Source organism: Gossypium hirsutum, chromosome A10, assembly GCF_007990345.1.
Source record: "Gossypium hirsutum isolate 1008001.06 chromosome A10, Gossypium_hirsutum_v2.1, whole genome shotgun sequence".
Classification (NCBI taxonomy): domain Eukaryota; kingdom Viridiplantae; phylum Streptophyta; class Magnoliopsida; order Malvales; family Malvaceae; genus Gossypium; species Gossypium hirsutum.
The window spans coordinates 2,306,991-2,329,233 of NC_053433.1; the positions used below are offsets into that span (position 1 = coordinate 2,306,991).

Genomic DNA, 22,243 nt, shown 5'->3' on the forward strand with positions numbered 1-22,243 from the left:
CAACAGACACGACTAGTATAATTTAAACTCAAACTACACCTGTGACGATAAACATCTTATTTCAAGATTAGCTAGCAATTTGATTTAATGATTTGCAAACAACGTTCATGGTCAAATTATGATTTTGGTCCTTCTATTATATTGAATTGTGATATTGGTCTTTTTATTATGATAAAATTTTAGGTTTAATTGTATTTTAATTTATTATAATTTTTTCTTTTTTTAGTGTTATTAGTTTGCAAAAATTAATGAAAGTATCATGGAAGTTTCTATACTATGAGTCAAATTGTATTTTATTTTATCTACTAAAAAAAGAGTAAATTAATTTTTATGCGTTAAATTAAAAAGTAAATTAGTCTTTTAGTTAAATGTTCAACTATTTTTATTACTAAAAATTAGCGTAATTGATGGAATAATTGAATAATTACACATGGCTCACTATGTGTATCTTATGTCAATGTACAATAGTAAAAATAGATGAAATTTTAACTGAAGGATTAGTTTGCTTTTTGATTTAATGTATAAAGGCTAATTTACTCATTTTTTGAGTAAAAAGGACAAAATGTAATCTAACTTATAGTATAAGTGCTTTCATGATACTTTTACTTTCAAAATTAAATAGATAATTACGGTAATATAGTTAATTATTTCAGTTAAAATGTTACCATGAATTTTTATTGAACTAACTAGTAATTATCATACAAATACGGATTAAATTTACAAAAAAAAAATTATGCTAAATTAAATTGCATAAGTTAAAAGGGATAATATAATTTTTGCTTCTAAATTTGGTTACTAAGTTCATTTTGGTACTTGTACACTTATTTTATTCACTTTGGTACTTGAATTTGTCAATTAAATTCATTTTAGGCCTTAAACTTGAAAAATACACTTTGAGATTGTGTTACTAAGTTCATTTTGGTACTTGTACACTTATTTTATTCACTTTGGTACTTGAATTTGTCAATTAAATTCATTTTAGGCCTTAAACTTGAAAAATACACTTTGAGATTGTGTTACGTAATAGGACAAATGGTTAAACAGATCAGATTATTGGTTCCCAATTCAATCAGTTTAATTAGTTCATCTGCTAAACTAACAATAATTCATAATTAATTAAAAATTCATAAAAAATAAAAATATATATCGTTAAATTGATTCGACTATTAGTTTTTGTGTCAATTTTTGATTTTTATCGATTTCAAGTAATTTTCGTTTTAATTGGTTTAATCCCTTAGTATATCAGTCAAATTTTTTATCTAAATCGATAAATCTTAAAAAAATTAAATTTAAGAAAAAAATGAATCTAGTTTTTAAATTTAATAGAAAAGCTTTATCCCTTTAAAGGATACAGATATTCGACTCACTGTTCTTTTTAGTAGGGCCTAGAAAAAATGAGTTAAAAGTTAATCGAACGGCCAAAAACAAACCAACGGCGATTGATCAATATAATCGTCAATAAAATAGCGTGGAAACAAAGCAGGAAATCCATGACCTCTTAAATACCTAAAAACAAAGAATCATGTTCCACTTCAAGGTTTTTTGGAACTGGTTTTCGAGTGGTTTGTGAACAAAACAAACACACACACATAAAAAAGCATTAAAAAAAGGGTGGAATTGTGTTACTCAATAAGCGCCGTCTACCAATCTCTTCTCCATTTCACTTCGAAGCAGAGAAGAAAATAGCTCAAATATCGAAAACCGTAATAATGGGAGGAGGTGGTGCTGGTGGTTCAGTGAAAGATGTGCTGTCCAAGGGTGAACTCGATGGGTTACGGCAGAGTGGCGCAACGCTTATCCTTCACTTCTGGGCTTCGTGGTGTGAGGCTTCAAAACAGATGGACCAAGTGTTTTCTCACCTCTCCACCGATTTCCCCAACTCTCACTTCCTTAGGGTTCTTCTTCGAAACTTTGAAAATTTCCCTTTTCAGTGATTTTTATCCTTTTTTTTCTTCTTTTGGGGGTAAAAAAATTGTTATTTGAATGAGGGATATTGATTTTTTTTTATTTTTTATTGCAGGTAGAAGCTGAAGAACAGCCTGAGATATCTGAGGAATACTCGGTTTCTGCTGTGCCTTTTTTTGTCTTCTTCAAGGTAAAGTCTTTTGATGGGTATTTTTTAAAAAATTGAATATGTTTTAATTTTATGAATTAGAGTTGGCTAATTCCTGTTCTTTTTAGGAGTGTACATCCCTAGTGATTTTCGAATTGGTACGCATGTTCCGTAACAGAACAGGGAACACTAGCAATATAATTCAGTAAAACTAGTTATTTGTGTTTATATTTTTGTATATCACAAAAACTATATGTAAGTTCCAAAAGAAAACGCATCCAGTTCCTACTGAACGAACTGGAGAAGACTATCCCTAGTGAATTTACGTTCTAGTTTTTGTTCTTCAAATTGGACTGATCCGCGTTCCAAGTAACATAGGTATATATAGATGAAATAAGTAACCTTATACATTTTGGTGGTGTGTGTGGATTTGTAATGATTGAATATTATTGGTTTCTTTTGTGGCTCTTCCAGACAGGTAATAGAGGGCAAAACACAAAGGTTGATTTCTTAGGGCCACTTGTCTATACTGGTCCGATCATGGACATACACGCATGCTAGCGGAAAATTCTATTTAATTCGTGAATATGTTCTAGGCCTGTATGTGGAGAAAAGAGCAAAAATGTTTACGAAATATTGTTAATTGTTACTTATTTTCACAATAACTTGGTTGTGCAATTTTCAATTAAGTGACCATTGAAAGAAAATATATGATTATTTTTGCACTTGAGTTTATTTAATTCATGAATTTATGTGTCAGCATGCTAGAACTGAAGTTGGTTCAATTCATGAATGTACCCTGATTCAGTATGTGGATTAAAGATGAAAAGTATTGTGAAATATTGGTTTCATTCTTATTTTCTCGATAAATAGGATGTGCAATTATCATTAGCTGCGCTTGTTCTTATACCGGGGAGTGGGGAGTCCTAGGCTAAGAGTTTCCATGTGATAGGAGGGACTTCCTATAGGTAGATTGATCCTTTGAGGGATGTTGAATTCACTCTAAGCTTGTCTTGCCAGTACTAGAAGGTGAGGGGAATTGACTTGGGCATTTAACCAAAATTGCCCATACCTCTCTTTTCCATCTTGAATAAAGCAATAATTTTCCATGTTACCACCGACTGGGGCTGGACTATCCAATTGTGACTGTTCTTTTTTCTTTTCAATATTGCAGTTGATAATTTGCTCTAAGTTTTATCTCTTGATGCTCGTTTTGATTAGTATTCCATTTTGCTATTTAAATATTCTCCAAAATGTGAGCTTATGATCAGCTTTTTCATTGTTTCTATTAGGATGGAAAGGTTGTCGATAAATTGGAGGGTGCAGATCCTTCCAGTCTGGCCAACAAAGTTGCCAAGGTTGCTGGTTCAACTAACCCCGGAGAAGCTGCTGCTCCTGCTAGTCTTGGGATGGCTGCTGGCCCCACCGTCCTCGAGAGTGTCCAAGATTTGGCAAAGGCAAACGGTTCATCCCAAACGGGAAATCAAGTGCAAACTGGTCTTGATGACAAAATTAAGAAACGATTGCAGCAATTGATTGACTCTCATCCTGTAATGCTATTCATTAAAGGAAACCCTGAAGAACCCAAGTGTGGTTTTAGCAGAAAAGTTGTTGATATTTTGAAGGATGAAAAGGTGAAATTCGGAACATTTGATATTCTATCAGACAATGAAGTTCGGGAAGGTTTAAAGAAGTTCTCGAAGTGGCCAACTTTTCCTCAACTCTATTGCAAAGGTGAACTTCTTGGTGGATGTGATATAGCAATTGCCATGCATGAAAGTGGTGAACTTAAAGAAGTTTTTAGAGATCACGGAGTTGATATTATCGCAACTGAACAAGGAACCGGTGGCATCTTGGAACCGACCGGATTGACCGCAAACCTAAATTCTCGGCTTCAAAGCTTGATTAATTCAAGCCCGGTTATGCTGTTTATGAAGGGAAAGCCTGATGAGCCCAAGTGTGGTTTTAGCCACAAGGTAGTTGAAATCCTTAAACAAGAGAAAGTTGATTTCGAGAGTTTCGACATACTCTCAGACGATGAAGTTCGTCAAGGACTGAAAGTTTATTCAAATTGGTCAAGTTACCCTCAATTGTATATTAAAGGTGAACTTATCGGTGGATCAGACATTGCATTAGAGATGCAGAAAAGTGGTGAACTCAAAAGGATTTTAACCGAGAAAGGCATTGTTAAGGAAGAGACACTAGAAGACCATCTAAAAAGTTTGATTTCATCTTCACCGGTGATGCTCTTTATGAAGGGTACCCCCGATAATCCAAGATGTGGCTTCAGCTCTAAAGTTGTCAACGCCCTAAAAGAGGAAGGCATTGATTTTGGGTCATTCGATATTTTAACCAACGATGAGGTTCGACAGGGATTGAAAGTCTTCTCAAACTGGCCGACCTTTCCTCAGCTTTATTACAAAGGTGAGCTTATCGGAGGTTGTGATATTGTACTGGAACTGCGAAACAATGGTGAACTGAAAGAGACACTGTCCGAGTAAGGGTGGATTCAGTTTGTTTAAAATAAATGACTTTTGGGGCAAACCTTGATTTCATTTCCAGATTTCTCAGTCATGAGGTTGAATGTATGCCAATTAACAGTACTTAAAAACTAGTTTTTTTTGTTTTGTTTTTCTTTTTTTTTTCTGGTTTTAATTTGCTTTAAAACTCTTTTATCTACTTGTGTTTTTCAAGTTGATTAAAGTTAGTACTTACTGTATGTATATGCACAATTTGCATCTTTGAGGAGTGGGAAACCTTTGTCTATGCCTTGTATTTTGGCATATTTTTAGAAGATAAAAATGTTTAACTTCCATCAACATTATGGATTATATTTATTTCTTAAATTAAGTTATTGGGTTAATATACTATTTAGTATATGAGCTTGGCTTTAGATTTTTTTCTGCCTTAGTTGATACTAGAATTATTTTCCAATCAAACACTCAAGTTTAGCTTTAATATTTAATTTAGTATTTTTTTTCTATTAAGTACTTATTATTTTTCATCATTTATGTCAAATATTTATTGGGTAACACAATGTTTGATTTGAGTACCAAAACGAAAATTAAAGTCAAATTAAAATACTAAATTAAAAATTAAAATTAAATTCAAGTATCAAATTGTATATAATTTTTTTTTAAAAAAAGCATTAGTTTATATCATATGGGCCAATCAAATATTCATTGGTTCACATTTAGATTTGAGTGTCAAATTGAATATTAAAGCCGTACCAAATTAAACATTAAAGTACTAATTCGAATATTAACCTTAAAACTTTTTCATGAAAAATATTGAAAAAAACAGAAGCATATATCACCTGCAAATTATTACATTACATCAAACTAATCACAATTCAAAATTGATAACATTCACTAAAATTTACTATGAAACTAGCAATTAATAGACTTTTTATGCAAATGAAATGCTCCTCAAGAACAGTGCTAAACAAAACTACAATACGTATCCATTAAGAAAATTCACATAAGCCGTAGAGGCAAATGAGATAACCACAAAAAAGAAGGGGTAAAATTCAAAGTCAATATGAATGAAAAATGAGGAACCAACCTAATGAATTTAGCTGGATTTCATGGCCAATATTGATTTTGTTTCTTCATCTTCATTTATCTTATCAGCTTTCATGAGGTCCAAAACCTTATCCACTCTTTCACCATGTCTTATATTTGCCTTCAACAAGGTATGATACATTTTTCTATCGACCGGAACTGTTCTATTCAATGACTCCATGAATTCTTCCACTTCCCGAACACTGCCTTCATCGCCTAGCCAATCCAATATACTCGTAACCACCCTTAGGTTCGGTTTCCACCCCTTGTTCTCCGTGAATAACAATAGGGCCACCTTCATGCACTTGAAAGCCTTTTTTGCTTGACCTTTATCTAAGTAACTTGCTGCCACAATGCCCCAACTATTAGGAATGGTTGTCTTACCTTTCTCCTTCAGGTTTTCGAGCATCGTTTCAGCCTTTTCATGTAGACCCTTTTTAACATACCCAACGATGATGATATTCGGTATCCGAAAATCGTAATAGTTTCCGGATGATTCCCATTCTTTGAGTATTTTCTCAGCTTCTTCAAACTCATCAAGCTTCACTAGAGATTGGAGCATGATAATGAAATCCTTGTTTATATACCTTTTACAAGCTTCTTTCTCTAGACCCCATAATCTCAAGACTTCGGCTTTATTTCCCAAACTCGTATAGAGCGATATTAGATGATTGTAGCCTGTTCCATCTTTATTATCTAGCTTCTGTTCGGATTTTTTTAGTGCATCAATGGCTTTTTCTGTAAGGCCTGCTTTTATGTAGAAATTGGCAACAACAGCATACGTGTTCCAATCCATCTTGATATGAGGTTGATCCTCCATTTCTGTTAAAATTTCTTCAATTCCCTCAAGATCAGACCTCACACCTAGAGAATTGATGCAGATTCTGTAACTGAAGTTGTCCGGGGATACGTTGTTCTCTTTCATCTCCCTCAGTACATCAGGTACTTTCTCGTGCTGTCCAATATTTGTGTAAAGACACATGATATCATTGTAAGTAAGAGTTGACGAGGCGAAACCCAACTCCTTCATTTTCTGCAAATGAGAGAGCGACTTGTCTATCTGGCGCTGCCGCACATAACAATTCAGAAGAGCACCGTATGTCTTCTCAGTTTTATCTTGGTCCTTCAATTTATTAAAATAGCTTTCCGCAGAAAGAAATCCACGAACTTTACCGATGAGATCCAACTGCACCGCGTGCTCAGTAGGTGAAAAGGCACAAAGACCCTTTTTATTCATCCATTCAGAAACCTGCACCCATTAGACATCAGTTAGCCATAATCAACGGTTCAATGTTTGAACATTCATATACCAACTAGAATCGCAATTCCTTAACCGGAAACTTTCATGCCAATGCTTATTCAATCACTATAAACTAAAAAAACCGGTATCAAACAATTTAAATTTCAAGCTCCATGCCATAATCAGCTTTAATTAACAAGTCTATATTTGCAGGCCTAAGAACAGCTCACATTAGTCCATTCTCCACTTTAGGAAACAATGTGGAGCATCCATTCTTTTAAAATTGAAACTTTTTTCTCTCTTAGTTGCTATGTTCATAATTCCAGTCAAACACAGACTCACTTTTGCAGGTCAAAAAAGTCCCCATATTTTAACCAAAATTTACACCACAAAATAAGCCCTGCATTTTGCTCAATCATATCCATTACTTGAGCTTACAGATTTCTACATTATTTCAAACAAAAAATTTCCATATTAATTCAAATCATCTTATAATCAAGTCAGCAAATCATTAAGTTTTCACAATGCTCTACTACTTAATTCGATATTACCATGAAAACCCAAAAGGATAAGCGCTTCAAATACAAATTTCAAACAAATTAATGCGAATTAGACAACAACCCCCCCCGGCCAAAAAAAACAAAAGCAATCAAAAGACCCAAAAACCTGAAGAGCCTGAGTGAAGCGCTTTCGTTTACGAAGATCGTGAATGATGCGTTGAAGCTCAGCAACTCGAATGTTGTTCCCATGTTTGAGCCAGTCGTCAAGCTCCGCTTCGACGCTTTTGTCAGGGCTACCCAAAGGACTGATCCTGGAATATAAAGTGGCTCTATTGACCCTATTAGTATAATAAAATCTGCTGAAAACCCCATTTTGAGCTAGGGATTTTGAGCTCGACAACAGCTTCGTGGAGTTCATGCCTGTCTGCTGGGGATTTTTGGCACTGAAATGAAATGAAATTCGAAACCTTCGAGTAGGGTTTTACGAGATACACAGATAGGGGTTAATAAAAGATTGGGCCATTTTTTGGGCCTTTTTAAATAATGGGTTAATATAAGACTTTAGATTTGGGCTTTTATAAATAGGTATGAAATATAACATATTTTTATTATTGCATCACGTGAAAAAAAATTAATTAAAAAATATGTTTAGAATTTTAATAAAAATAGAAATATATATTATTTCTACACATTAAAAAAAAATAGTGATATTTAAAGAAAATGAAGATTAATATACTATTTTGTACATTTGGCTTTAATTTTTAATTTGGTATCTGAAATTTTTTGTTCCAATTTGGTACTTGACTTTGGCTTCAAGAATCACTTCATACCTAAATTTATTTTCAAGGTTCAATTTAGTGCTTAGATTTTTGAATTTTGATACTTAAAATTTTCCTTATCTCATTTAAGTACTCAAGTTTGGCTTTCAGATTTAATTTAATATCTGAGTTTTATCTCTCTTTTTTTTCTCAATTAAGTACTCGTTCTTTTATTAGAGTACATATGTCAAATATTTATTGAATTGATCGGTCTGGGTACCAACTTAAACATTGAAGTCAAACTTGAGTACCAAATTGAAAAAAATTAACTTAAGTATCAAATTGAACATTACAATCAAACTTAGGTACCAAATAGTATATTATCCCACGAACACTTCAGATCATTTTGGCAAATGGCCTGTGTTAAATCACAAAATGAAGTGATGAAAGCAAAGGTTAATCCATAAGTTCCATGACCATATATAAAGCTAAAATGAAAACTCTTTTTTCTTTTCATTTTTTCATTTTCGTTCATTTTCTCAAGCACCAAACAAACCATTTAAACCCTTTTGGCTACAATGGAAAACGAAAGAAAATAACAAAATCAACCTAGCTAACTAGCAGAGCCTAGTTTCTTTATGATCACTAGTTCCAGTGTGTTGAGCAATGCAATCCAACAGCTTGATCTGCAGATCTTTGAATTGAGCTATTTGGGTCTGCAATTCCACCTTCTCTCTCCTTAAATTCTGGTTCTCCTCTATCAGCGTTTGACGATGAACATTTGTACTTTCTTCATCAACAGCACTGCTGCCGTCATTCATGATCTGATGATGATGATGATGATGATGATCTTGATGATCATCACTTGAAGAAGATGCCTTCAAGAAAGCAGGGAACACACTTGGCTCGCTTTTCTTGCGTGTTATCTCCATTAACATTTGCTTGTAACCTCTCTGAAACTTCTCGTGCTTGAATTCCCATCTTCTTGATGATGTCTTCTTAAACCCCTGCTTCAACATCAATCCATTATACACTGTGATCAACGCTATATTTTTTAACATGAAGGCTATATATTTAAGTCGCTGCAACCTTTTGACTTTACTAAAAACCTTCGAAATTTTGACTAAGGCTACGTAGTATTAACGACACCATTATCCTTTCCGATTCTCGTTTTGGGAAAAAAAAACCCCTGAGTAATTAGCGGAATATCAGTATCCAAACCAGATTTAATCTGGTTGTGTTTAGATTAAAGACTAAGTTAATTATTTTGTTAATAAATTTATCTAATTTTTATTAGTCGTAAGGGACACAATGCATGCCATTAGCAATATCATTTTTTACTGATAAAAATAAATGAAATTTATAATAGAGAGCAATTTACTGCTTAATTTAATACTTTGACTAATTTACTATTTTTTTAATAAAAAAGGGTAAAAATTTATTTGACATAATAGTCCTCATGGTATTTTTCCCATAAAATATCTAACTTTGAATTAAAGATTTAAGAGTAAACTATTAAATAGTCACTTTTATATTTTTTTCAAATTACATTTTAATTATTTATGTTTAAAATATTACGTTTTAGTCACTTACATTAACATATTGTAGCATTTTATTTACCGATCCGTTAATTATCGTTAATAGTGTAACTTTAAGTTGATGTGATACGTTAAATCATCATTTCAAACAAAAAATTTAGATTAAATTATACAATTAATTCTCATAATTTTTCAGCAATTTAATTTTTTTATTTTATATTCTTTTAACTTTTTTCTTTAGTTTCCATTAGCTTATGCTTCTCCCTCTATTTTCTTTCTTTTTTCATCTTTTTTAAAGTAAAAAAAATAAATTACTTAAAATAAAAAATATAGAGAACAATTATAAAATTTAACTTAAAATTTTCTTTTGAAATGATAATTTGATATGCCACGTCAGTACGTGACTAAAATGCTACAACATGATAATATAAGTGACTAAAACGTAATATTTCAAATATAAATGACTAAAATATAATCTAAAATAAATAAAATTGACTATTTTGATAGTTTAGCCAAAATTTAATCTTCTCCGTTGTAGTCTAGTTGGTTAGGATACTCTGCTTTCACCTGAACGACCGGGTTCAAGTTCCGACGATAAAAACAATGAAATATGGATTGCAAAAGAAAACGGTACTATATATACTCACTCACATATGTATTAAGTTGGCGAATGAAGCTGGAAAAATTATTGTGCTTGAAATATCTAGGCAAAGTAAGATCAGAAAACTCCGCCGGCGACCAAACCACGAAACCCGTTCCTTCATCGTTCCACGATACTATCTTCTTCCTCCTCCTGCTACACCCTTCCTCTCCACTTTCTTCTTCTTCACCTTCCTCTAACAAAGCATATGTCTTCGCCAAAAATGGTGCTGGCCCTTTCGCCTTTGGCGACGACAAGCTTGAATAATTGCTACTCATTTTGTTACTCATCATCACACCACTCCTCTCTCTTTATTTATACCCTTAAAGTTAAAAAGCTTCTTTGCTTCTACAACTTTCTAATATATATATATGTATATGTTTATATCACACACCTATTGGAAACTACTAGTGCCGTGGAAAGTGGTTTGTTTCTTTGGTCTTTCTTTTACTTTCTTTAGTGATTTTCTTTTAGATTTTTCTTCTTTTGGGGGGTTTTGGGATTAGATAATGCAACTTTGTCAGGATTTTATATATATATTTTTCTATAACGAACAGTTTATTTTAACTTATTAGAAAAAGGGCGAGGGTATACTAATATAAATTATTGTTTGAGCATGCACAAAAGATTGAAATTTCATGCATTTCGGGCACATGGGGCATTGTCTTTTTTTATTTTTTGGTCAATGAATGAAAAACAAAGACCAACCTCTGTTTGGTCAAATTAAATGAAGCTGTAGTTTGAGTTTGTGGAAAAAAAAATATTATTGTTGGAAGTATTTGTCTTTTTATTTAGTTCAATATTAAATTTAATCCAATTATTTCGAGAAAAAATTGATTATGAGAAAAATAAATTCAAAAAATGCTACTTTTCATAAATTTATAAATTAGTTTTTTTTCAAATTTTAAAATTTAAATTTAATTGTTAACATTATTAAATTTATCGGTGATACGTTTTGAAATAAATAAATAAAAACTCGCTTTGTAGTAATACAAGAAAAAAATGTATTGTAATGGATATAAATTTAACAAAATAATTTTAACCTTGTTAATAGACTAAATTTTTAAATATAAAAATATAAAAATTAATTTTTAAATTTACAAAAAATACAATTAACTATGTGATATTTTTTCTGAAAAACAAAACAGCTAGTGAAAAAAAATTAATTGTTGATTTGTTTGATTTTCATTAAATTTATGGTTATTCTATTATAAATATAGGCGTAGCTAGAAAACTTTTTTAGTGGAGGTCGAAATTAATAGCCTATATTTTTATAATTTTAAAAGATTAAATTAAATTTTTATTATTTTTAGGGGGCCAAAATATAATTTTATCTTTATTAATTTAAAATTTTAAAAAATTTAAATGGCCTAAATAATTTTTTTTCATTTTAAGAAGACGGTCCCTACCAGCCCTAGTTACGCACCTGGTATTAGTATATACGCAGAAACTAATATTTGGAAGCATAGAGTTTAAATAATCTGAAAATAAATGAAGTGATTTACTTTTTTATATTTTTATTTCTATTTTGTATCAGTTTGTTTTTATTAATAAAAATACATAATGTCATCATCTTCAATAGTACATAAATTTATTTTGCCTGCTTTTAGAGTTTTAACCTTATAAGATAAGGTATGTCCAAAATCAAACCTTATAGTATAAGGAACTCTTGGATATAAATATTTCTCCTGTTAAAACTTTTGACTATTGAATATTGATTGCTTGATTTCAGTGAAATTTCAACTTAATGCATGACACTTCAATTCCTTATTTCTTATTTCCTTATAAATTACATGTTGACATAGATTTAAAAATTAATTTTTAATATTATCGATATTTAATAATCACATAAAATTTCAACAAAATATAAAGTTAAATCTGATTAACAATAATATTTTTTCTATATATAATACTCGAGCTCAAAAACGTGCTAATATATATAACTTTCACATATTTTTTTTAAAAATAAAATTTTATTAATACAATTTTCTTCATCTTTAATACTAGAATTTTCTGACAAAATAAAAAATTTGAGAAAAAAATAATAATTAATAATGGCCGCGATGTCTGACTAATTCAGGAAGGTTTTGCTAGAACTTTCGATTTTCCAGCTGTTTTACTACCAATAAATTTTATTTTTGTCGTATGATTGATGTGATACGCAATGTTTTTTAAACGGACGGATGGCTGAATCCATTCCCATCATGCTACTGTTTCGATTAATATCTTCCTAAAAATTCGGTTTAATCGTTCTACCTGTTAATTTTATTGATTTAAATTGGTTATCGATTTAATCAGTTTAAAGCTATTTTTTTAGATCAATCTCTCAACAGATAGTTCAACCTCGGTATTTTACTGACGGATTTATTAGTTTGTTTTTATTAAAATTTTGCTATAACTCTCTATAAATTTAGAAGGTAAAAATATTGTGAAAATTACTGTGCTAAGAATCGGATTATATTTTATCTTTCTTATTAAAAATGATTAAATTAATTATATACGTCAGATCAAAGAAAATATTGGTTCTATTTTTAAAATTTTCACTTATTTTTACTATTAAAAAATTATTCTTATACATTGATATGAGATACACGTGGCATGCCAGGTATAATTATTTGGTTATTCAATTAGCTGCGCCGGTTTTTAACAGTAGAAATAATTGAAAATTTCAACCGAAGAGTACTAGTTGGCTTTTTTATTTAATGTACATGGACTAATTTGTTTATTTTTTGAGTAAATGAGGTAAAATGCAATCCGACTCTTGATACATGAGTCTCTATTATACTTTTACCAAATTCAAAATTTAATTCCTCGGGAATTTAATCTCTCTATTTTTCAAATTTTCAAATTAAAGTTCAACTATTAATGGTGTTAAAATTATTTTGTTTAAATTCAGATTTATTACAGTGCCATATTTTTAGTTACATTGCTACTAAATGTGTTTTTTTATTCAAAGATGTTGCACCAATAAATTTAACAAAAAAGAATTTAACAATATTAATAAATTTAAAAATTTAAAAAATAGATTAATTATATTTTTTTAAAATAAAAATATATGGACTAAATTATAAATTTATGAAAAGTAGATGTTTGATTTGATTTTTTTTTACTGTTTTAATTTTTCTTTCTTTCTTTCTATATATAATATTAAAAATAGTTTGAAATTAAACAATCCTATTAATTAATAAATCTAATAACATCATCCATCATTTTCAATTAGAGTAAATTATTATTTGATGATAAATCTGTTTAAGCGTCATATAATTAGTTTGGTTTGAGTTGGAGCAAATGTTTTTTAACCTCAATTTAACTTAATTAATTGCAATTACTTTTTTACGTTATATTTTACGATAGTAAAAATATAATTTTACTATTTTAATAGTCTATATCTTTATAATTTAAGAGGTTAAAGTATAATTTTATTATTATTACTTTAAAATTTTATAAATTATAAAAGACTCTAAATAAAAAAATAAATTCTATTTTAAGAAGCGAGAGCTTGAGCTGTTCTCTCTCCACCTGTCAAAAAGTTAAAATTTATCACTAAGCTTATTAATTTTTTTAATTAAACCCTTAACCTTTATTCTAATTGAGAGTTGAAAAGTTTTTGAAAAAAAACAATTAAAACTTTAATTATATCCTTCGAATTTTTTTGAAAATTTTAATTCATCGTTTTAAAATTCAATGCCACGTTACCCAAATCTCAAATGAAAAGAACACAAAATGGAGTGGAGTTTGAAAGGTGGGCACACTTGATTTGACCGTTAAAATATACGGTTAGGTGTTTACCTATCCACAATTAAACCAATAAAACCCACTTTTTTTTTGGTCTAATTATCCTTCCCCCCCCCCCTTTTCTTTAGACTTGATTTTATTTATCCCCTTTTCAAGGCTAATTTCTACTATATAAAATAATATTGGAATTAATAAAATAAATTATACATGAAATTAAAAAATAATTCTTAATTTAGATAAAATAAGCGTAATTATTTAAAAAAGTTTCAAAATGAATACATTATCTAAAAAGGTTTCAAAATGAATACATACGTTTATTTACTGAGTGGTTTCAAAAAAATAATTAATAAATCAAACCGAAAATATTGGACGTGTCCATTCATTTCGAATTTTTTTTTTAGATGATGAAGGATAAGCTTCCTCGACACAATAAAGGCTTTAACCTTAGCATCAATAGAACATTATGACATGTTGACAATTGACTTTGTCACAACTCAAGCACGACATATCTAAAGTGATTGCATGTACTTGATACGATAATGAAATAGGCCTTGGATGGTCCAAAGTGGCAAGCAAAAACCAATAAAAGAATTGAGCATTCATCAAACTAGAGAGAAGGACAATAAAATCATCCTTAAAATCACTTGTAAAACTGAAATTATATGCATAAGCAAGACTAAAAAACGTGTTACAAGAGCAAACAAAAACTTCTAAAACTGGTGACTTATTAAACAATGGAAAAACAAATAAAAAACATATAAAACTTAAGACAACACGGGTCCAAATCAACAAGTGAAATCGTTTATTATTCTGAAATACACTCAAACCAAAAAATAAATTAAGAAGTTGATGAAGAGCCACCCAATTTCCAATAAAAAACTACTGGTACTGGTTGGTGGAATTTTAGCGAACAATAGGCACTATCATCTATCTGTTACAAATTGTGAAGACAATAAAAATACTTACAAAATATATCTGTAAATTAAAAAAAAAGAGGTATGTAATAAATAATAAGAAAAGAAAAAAACGAAATTTAACCAACTTGAAAATTGACCCGCCGCTAAGCAAAACATACGGTGAGTCTAATATAATCTAAAAATATATATTTATAATATGGATTAGTTACAAGAAAAGAAAGACATGATAATAATCATTCACTAAGCACATGCTTTGCTTGATACTTAATCAATAATCATTGTTTTTTCTTTTTTTTTTTGGTGAAGTGGGTGTCTACGTGAACTGCACCTAGCATTGCTCTGCTGAAGTATGAAAGTCTACTATATTTAAATTAAATAATTAATTTATGATTAATTTATAATATAAATTTTGGTATTTAATTTTTTTGATTTATCTAACAACATTTTGATTATCTAAATTTTTATTTATTTATTTTAGATATTTGTATTTAGGGACGAAGTAAGAATTTTTTTAGAGGCTAAAATTGAATTACGATTTTTTAACAAGGCTAAAATACGATATTACCATTATATTAACTTATAATTTTGCAATTTCTAAAGGGACCATAAAAAAATGTAATTTTATCATTGTTAGTTGTGATATATACGTGTGAGCGCATGTGTACTTCCTAACACCATCTCTGTTTATGTTCTATATTGTTATTGACTTATTTTTCCTATACTTAAAATTTATGATTAAGTTAATGTCACAAGTCAATTAAACACCAACTTAGTTGAAAAATAATTAAATAACCATTTTTTATATAGTATGTTATATTATTATTAGGATCTTTTTATATTTATATTAATAAAAACCTTTGAATCTATAACAATGAAATTTAGGCTTTTCATACAATTTTTACATAAACTTAAAAAATACAAATTTTTTATCTAATGTGCTATATCTCGTACTTTGTAAATCCAAAAATAAACATAAACAAAGATAAAAATTCTTTTTTTGTATCTTTTATATCCGTTTTACGATTCATGTTTTAAATTTAAGACTGCCCATCTTAAAACTATTATCTCCAAGAGTCAAGTACACATTCTCTTTAAAAATATAATATATTTCACCATTCAGTAAACGAATGAAATGTGATGAAAGTGAATAAATTGGAGAAAGTGAATAAATAGGAGAATATGTACATATCCAATAGATATTGAGGTCCTTATATGCTACAATTGGACTTTGTTAATGCTACGCTTTGCCTAAGATAAACCCATTCCCAAAGACTCTTTTGCTAGGCTCAAGCCCATATTTTTGCTGCAATTTGGTAGGTAAACCAATATTTAATAATAACATGTGGGCTTTGAGCTATGACACTTAACCAGTGGTCCATGCACATTGACCCTTTTCTTATTGCTTGAGCTTGCCATTGATGTGATCAATGAAGTTGATGGAAGAGGAGGGGAGCTTTGGCTCTGCTTCTTTTTTTTTTCGGTAGGAAAATAAAAACATTAAACGAGTATAATATAATCAAATAATTTAGTGAAGGATATCACTTTCAGACTCCAAAATCTATTGAATAAAAATCAAGGGATCCTTGAAAAGCGTCAAGCCTAATGGATTACAATATACACATTTCGCCGTTCTATTAGCAACCATATTATGATATTTAGGAATGTACTGAATTCTTATCTTCCAATTTTGTTTGAGTAAATAATTTATTAATCATAATTTCGCCAAATTACTGTTGACATCGCTACTTGCGAGTAAGGTCTCCACAAGAAGTGTATTATTGCACTTGACCTCCAACTGTCTATAACATTTTTTCCATGTGATGCATAAACCTTTAAAAATAGTTCAAGCTTCAATACGAATTACTGTTTCCTTGCCCACTTTTATTGAGTATTCACATAACCATTTTTCATTTACGTCTCTAAATACCCTACCAATCAAAAGGTTATCATCATTAAACGACATTATACCATCTGTGTTAATCTTAATCCGTCCTGGCTCCGAAGGTAATGTGTACTTCATCAATACCGAGATATTCGGTTAAAATCCCCATGAATCCTTCAGACATGTAACTCCTTACTCAAATAATACTTATATTCACAAGATCTTGAACACACAATTATTACTATTAGCAAAAATATAATAATTGCGAATCTTCCGTAACAACCGACAAAAGAAAAAGGAAAAAAAAAAGAATGCTACTCAAAATTCACCGCACTCCAATTTGTAGAATTCCTCAAGTTTCATAATAACCAATCGCTATGCGTCAAGCAGAAAACCATTCGTCGGAAGAAAAAATAAATATCCACCTTTATTTTAAATGCTCCACTGTGAACCCTATATATGCACATCCATCACTTACCTACCCTTTTTATCATAAAATCCTTGTGAACCACCGTTTAGGGATCTAATTGAATTGGTGATTGTGACTTCATATTCCCCACATTACCCTAATTTGTCAAAAAGAAATAAATATCCACCTTTGATGAAAATGATTCCTATAGATTTTTAAGTGATTACTTTAATTTTGAGTTGAATCAATTTAAGATTAAAATTTTTGAATAGTTTTGTTTTAGAGAATTGAAGTTATGTTAAATTTTGATAAATTTAAAATTTGGGTTATTTTGAGCTTAGAGGCACAGTTTCGACTTCATGCACTTGTTCAATCTAAATAATTTGAATTTGAATTTATGATTTCTTTGAAATTGTTTTATTATTAGCAAGTGAGACAAATGCCTTAGATACTGACTTACAGCCAATTGGAAAAGAAATGGTAGAATTTTCAAATAAAATCTAATATTATATTAATCATACAATATAATCTCATCAGCTTATGGGGGCTATACCACAAGTTTACATCTTAATTCTTTACAATTTATACAAAATGGCAAGTAAAATAAGAAGCTCAAAATACAATCAAGCACAAAAGGAAACAACAGAAGAGGAAGATTGAAATTCTATTCAGTGACCTATCAGCCTGCATCTCATGTCTTCTCAACCTCGGGTTATTACCATTTCCCGTTAGGTAGTGTGGGTTCGGATATGCGTATATGCTTTCCGAATTTCCGAACACCCTTGCATATACCATCTCTCCAAACATCCCAACAAGCGGATGATGGAATCCGGTCACTCTGGAACCTCCGAGGTTTAGCAACGGGGAGGATGAATCGTGTTCGTAGGAAGCATGGGGGTCGTAGTTTTGGTTTTGGTAAGGGTTGCGATAAGGAAGCTGCTGACTGTTCGGGGATGTAGGTGATAAGAGAGGATGTGAACTGCTCGCCGGTGGTCTTGGAGGTATCACCATACCCCTATAAAGTGCCTTGCCTTGAAGTTCGGATTCAGATTGGCCACGACCGTAAAGGGGAACCATGGTAGTGTGAGATATACCGGCTTTGCAAACAGGGCACTGTGGATGCTCGTCTGAGGCAAGGGAGGCACTCTGGACATGAAGCCATTTATAGATGCAAGGCCAGCAGTAAAGGTGACCGCAGAGTGTAACAATCGGCTCATGTGCAAAATCTAAGCAGATATTGCAGTTGAAGTTACCATTCAAACTCTCTGGTGTTGAAGCACCTGGGACGGTCCTCCATTCCCGAGCATAATATTGTTCAAAATCCATGGATCAGTTCGAACAAACTTAGATTTAACCAGTAGGACACTCTTGATCTCTGAGAAAAAGAAAATGAAAGAGGATCAACACATGAAAATGCCAGATATTAAATAAAGGAGCAACAATCGAGCAACTAGAACCTGAGAAAGATAAAGACCAGGAAAAAAATGATAAAAAACTAGCACTGAAGTAACAGCTATTTATGCAGAAAGACATATAAACGGCCAAAATAAGGAAAAAACACCAAACGGATAAGGCCTCAACTCATATAGCTTTATTCACATTTTTCTCATGAAAAGGGCCAAAAGTCTTACTACCCTTCTACCAAATGGATAAAAAAAACAGCAAATTAAAGGGACCACAACTTACATTCATGTATTTCAATTTTTATAAGAAAATGTACAACCATTCAACACATAGAGTATAGATATCAGTCGCTTACGTATATCCATCATTCACCCTCGAGGTAACTTTGGGTCCTAGTAAAAGCTGATAGATTAGGTAAAAGTATCATGGAGGCCCTTATATTAGGAGAAGAGGGGATTTTGCCCCTTCTACTTAAATAAAAGGACAAATTAGTCCCTGTAAATTAGATCAAAGAAGCAAACTGGTCCTTTTGTTAAAATTAAACCCATTTCTACCGTAAAAAAACTGATCATTGTATATCAACATGAGGTACACGAGTCATGCCGCATGTCACTGTCTTGTAATTTTGCTAGCTATGCTAGTTTTTAACACTACAAATGGATGAAGCCAGAAGTCTGACCACCCTTCTACCAAATGGATAAAAAGTAAAAGAACAGCAAATTCAAGGGACCACAACTTACATTCATGTATTTCAATTATATTACAAGAAAATGTAAGACGCATGCGTATATCCATCAATCACCCTCGAGGTCCCGATAACGAAAACATTGCCCTCATGGTAACTTTGGGTCTTAGTAAAAGCTGATAGATTACAACACCTAGTTTTCTAACTTAGGGTTTCCCTATCACATTAGAAGACTTGAAGGACAAAGAACAAACTGCAACTTTCTATGTTTTTACATTGTTATGTTAAAATTAGGTGAAACATGAAAACATTGTAAGCCATATAATTATTAAAACGAAGCTTCCAAGAATCCACCAACGACAGTACATTACATGGCCGATCAAAAGTAGATCCAAGAACAAAATTCTCTCGTTACAAAATCGAATCGATGTTTTGGAAAGTATATCACTGAGTTCCTAATTTCCTATTTGTTCATAATTGTTTTTAATCAAAGTTACCAAACACAAATTAGGGAATGGGAACAATTAATTTATTTCTCTAACTTCTTTAAATTCTCAAAATACAAGAAAAAAATTTCCTGCGAAAGATTAATTTCAATATTTTTTCTAAATTTCAATTCAAGTTCCAAAAACAAAACCCTCCAAAAAGAACCAAACTTTATTCGATCAAAAGATACAAATGGAGCGATCTTAGTATTAATCAAAATTAAAAATAAATACGACAAGTAAAACAATTACGTACCTATAACAAGCCGAAAATCCGACAAATTCTTGAGTTTGTATTTATCGTCTCGCTTACAAAGAAAACAAAGAAGGCGATTTATAGAATAAAGGATCCACTGGGCCTCGATTCAATGGCAGTTTTTATATGAAAAAGAAAAAAGAAAAAAGAAAAAATAATGATAAAGGATAAAGAGATCTGGAATGGAATACAGTGTAGCAAATCTTTTTTTTTTCTCTGATTTTTTGACGTTTCTAATTCTGCATTTCTCTATTGTCTCCTTTTTCTACAATTTGCTTCACCATCAAATGAAGTGAAGCCATCCTATGTGACTTTGCCACGTGGAAGGACGTAGTCAGTGTTTTATTTAATTCTTTCCGTTTTGATTTGATTGAAAATGGGATATATTCCAAGAGAAAACTATCTCATGAGTCTCAGTTCATTTATATAAATATTATTATGAAAGAAAAACGTGAGTTTGAGTACGTTAGAGCGTATTATTTTTTATTTATGAATTAAGAAAGAGTTATAAGTAGTTTTAAATATTATATAAAAATGAATAGATATAATTAAAAATTATAATAAAATTGTTCAAATTTTTTTTAATAAACTTTATATTGAAATTCTAAGCATCTTGCGTTGGAATTATTTATAAAATTATAAAAATATTAAAATTTTTAATCTACTTTTAAAATTTTTAGTCTAAATTATAAAAATATTAAAATTTTTAGTCTATTTTAAAATTTTTTGTAATTTTTTTCTTATAGCAGCGTATGATTGATTGAATATTTTAGCCACTTCTTTTAATATCCAAATGATTAAATTAGGAATACCTTTTAACATTAGAGACCAGAGTGAGTAAAAAAAATACTTCAAAGACCAAAATGGAAAAAACGATGTACTTCAAGTACTAAAGTGTGCGTTAAGCCTATTTAGATTGGATTTTAAAATCATTATTCGTCGTAGATTTAGAGTGGATATGGATAGATGCCTTGGACATTAATTATTCGAATCTATGTTGCTTATTCCGATAATAGATACAGACTAAGATATCTGAATTCATTAATTATAAAATGTTTATAATATTTTTATATATAAAAAGAATTTTAATATATTAGAATCCAATTTTTTACATATTCGAATATTCGAAAAAAAATATAGAAAATTTGAAATTGTGTTTTTATTAAAATATGTGATAGATAATAGTATTTAATATGGATTTAAATAATAATATTTAAATAATATATAGTAAAAAATGAATTTAATTTTTTTTAGTGAGATTTATCATTCCTTATTCCAATTTTAAACTAATGCAAGATTTAAGTGGGAATAAATTTAATAATTTTCCATCTTTGAAAATGATATCAGACATTTTTTTTTGGCTTATTTTGAATTTTATTATTTATGAGAGTTAGAGAAATACAAATATAGTATTATTATAAGTATATATCCAATTAATTATATAATAGAATTAAATTAATATAAAATAAATACGGATAAAGAATTAGAGAATAATTTAATTAAATTCACACATGATAATGATGTATGATGAAATTGAAGATCGACAAGTAACGGTTACATACATACAAATTTTAACCAAGATAAAACTCGAAGTTAAATACTTAAAAATTTAAATTTTTAACAATGCTAAAACACACATTAAATTAAATTTTATTATTTTTAATAAAAAATAAAAGAAGGTCCTCTTCCAAGACACGTGTCATGCACACACCACTTTATTTTCCATTTTTTGAAAAATGTTTAATTTTCAATTTTAATTTTTTTAATATGCTTAAATTTAATATTTAATTTTATACTTTAATTTTAAATAAAATTTAATTTTTATATTTTTATAATTTTATTATTTAGTTTAAATAATTAATATCGTCAAATTTTTAATTATAATATTACGTGGTTATATATAATTTGAAAGCATATTTTTAAATCTATAAAGTTGAGAGATTAAATTCTTGAAAATAAAAGTTAAAAGACTAAATTTTAGATATACGAAATGTAGAAATTTAGGGACATATTTATTTGAACCAGTCAAACCGACCAAGATATCAATCCGGAGAGAGGCATCAGATCAAGTGTCTTGTGAACCAATACGGGTCAATATAATTAGGTTAAAAATCAATTAAATTTTTTTAAATATTATTATTTTTATATTTTTTAATGATTCGTTTAATCAAACTATAA

The 22,243-nt window shown here is 29.9% G+C and overlaps 4 protein-coding genes across 5 annotated transcripts; 1 reads left to right on the forward strand and 3 right to left on the reverse strand.

The window, feature by feature from the left end:
- Positions 1-1,495: 1,495 nt before the first annotated feature.
- LOC107925211 (monothiol glutaredoxin-S17) lies at positions 1,496-4,930 on the forward strand. The gene is made up of 3 exons (XM_016855839.2): positions 1,496-1,895; positions 2,021-2,095; positions 3,346-4,930. The coding sequence occupies exons 1-3, from the start codon at positions 1,710-1,712 to the stop codon at positions 4,552-4,554; spliced, it is 1,470 nt and encodes a 489-aa protein (XP_016711328.1). The 5' UTR covers positions 1,496-1,709; the 3' UTR covers positions 4,555-4,930.
- Positions 4,931-5,494: 564 nt separating this feature from the next.
- On the reverse strand, positions 5,495-7,827 carry LOC107925307 (pentatricopeptide repeat-containing protein At4g21705, mitochondrial). The gene is made up of 2 exons (XM_016855964.2): positions 7,523-7,827; positions 5,495-6,865 (listed from the first exon to the last, which is right to left on the reverse strand). The coding sequence occupies exons 1-2, from the start codon at positions 7,772-7,774 to the stop codon at positions 5,627-5,629; spliced, it is 1,491 nt and encodes a 496-aa protein (XP_016711453.2). The 5' UTR covers positions 7,775-7,827; the 3' UTR covers positions 5,495-5,626.
- A 770-nt stretch (positions 7,828-8,597) lies between these two features.
- Positions 8,598-10,647, reverse strand: LOC121202804 (heat stress transcription factor B-1). Its single transcript, XM_041079508.1, has 2 exons — positions 10,304-10,647; positions 8,598-9,121 (listed from the first exon to the last, which is right to left on the reverse strand). Exons 1-2 carry the CDS (start codon positions 10,583-10,585, stop codon positions 8,732-8,734), a joined length of 672 nt encoding a protein of 223 aa, XP_040935442.1. The 5' UTR covers positions 10,586-10,647; the 3' UTR covers positions 8,598-8,731.
- Positions 10,648-17,721: 7,074 nt separating this feature from the next.
- On the reverse strand, positions 17,722-20,374 carry LOC107925295 (E3 ubiquitin-protein ligase RMA1H1). Of its 2 annotated transcripts, none has more exons than XM_016855945.2 (2): positions 20,066-20,374; positions 17,722-18,610 (listed from the first exon to the last, which is right to left on the reverse strand). In XM_016855945.2, the coding sequence occupies exon 2, from the start codon at positions 18,559-18,561 to the stop codon at positions 17,848-17,850; it is 714 nt and encodes a 237-aa protein (XP_016711434.2). In that variant the 5' UTR covers positions 18,562-18,610; positions 20,066-20,374; the 3' UTR covers positions 17,722-17,847. The 2 variants fall into 2 exon arrangements, with proteins under 2 accessions (XP_016711434.2, XP_016711435.2); XM_016855946.2 differs by lacking the exon at positions 20,066-20,374 and adding an exon at positions 18,693-18,909.
- Between the last annotated feature and the right edge of the window lie 1,869 nt (positions 20,375-22,243).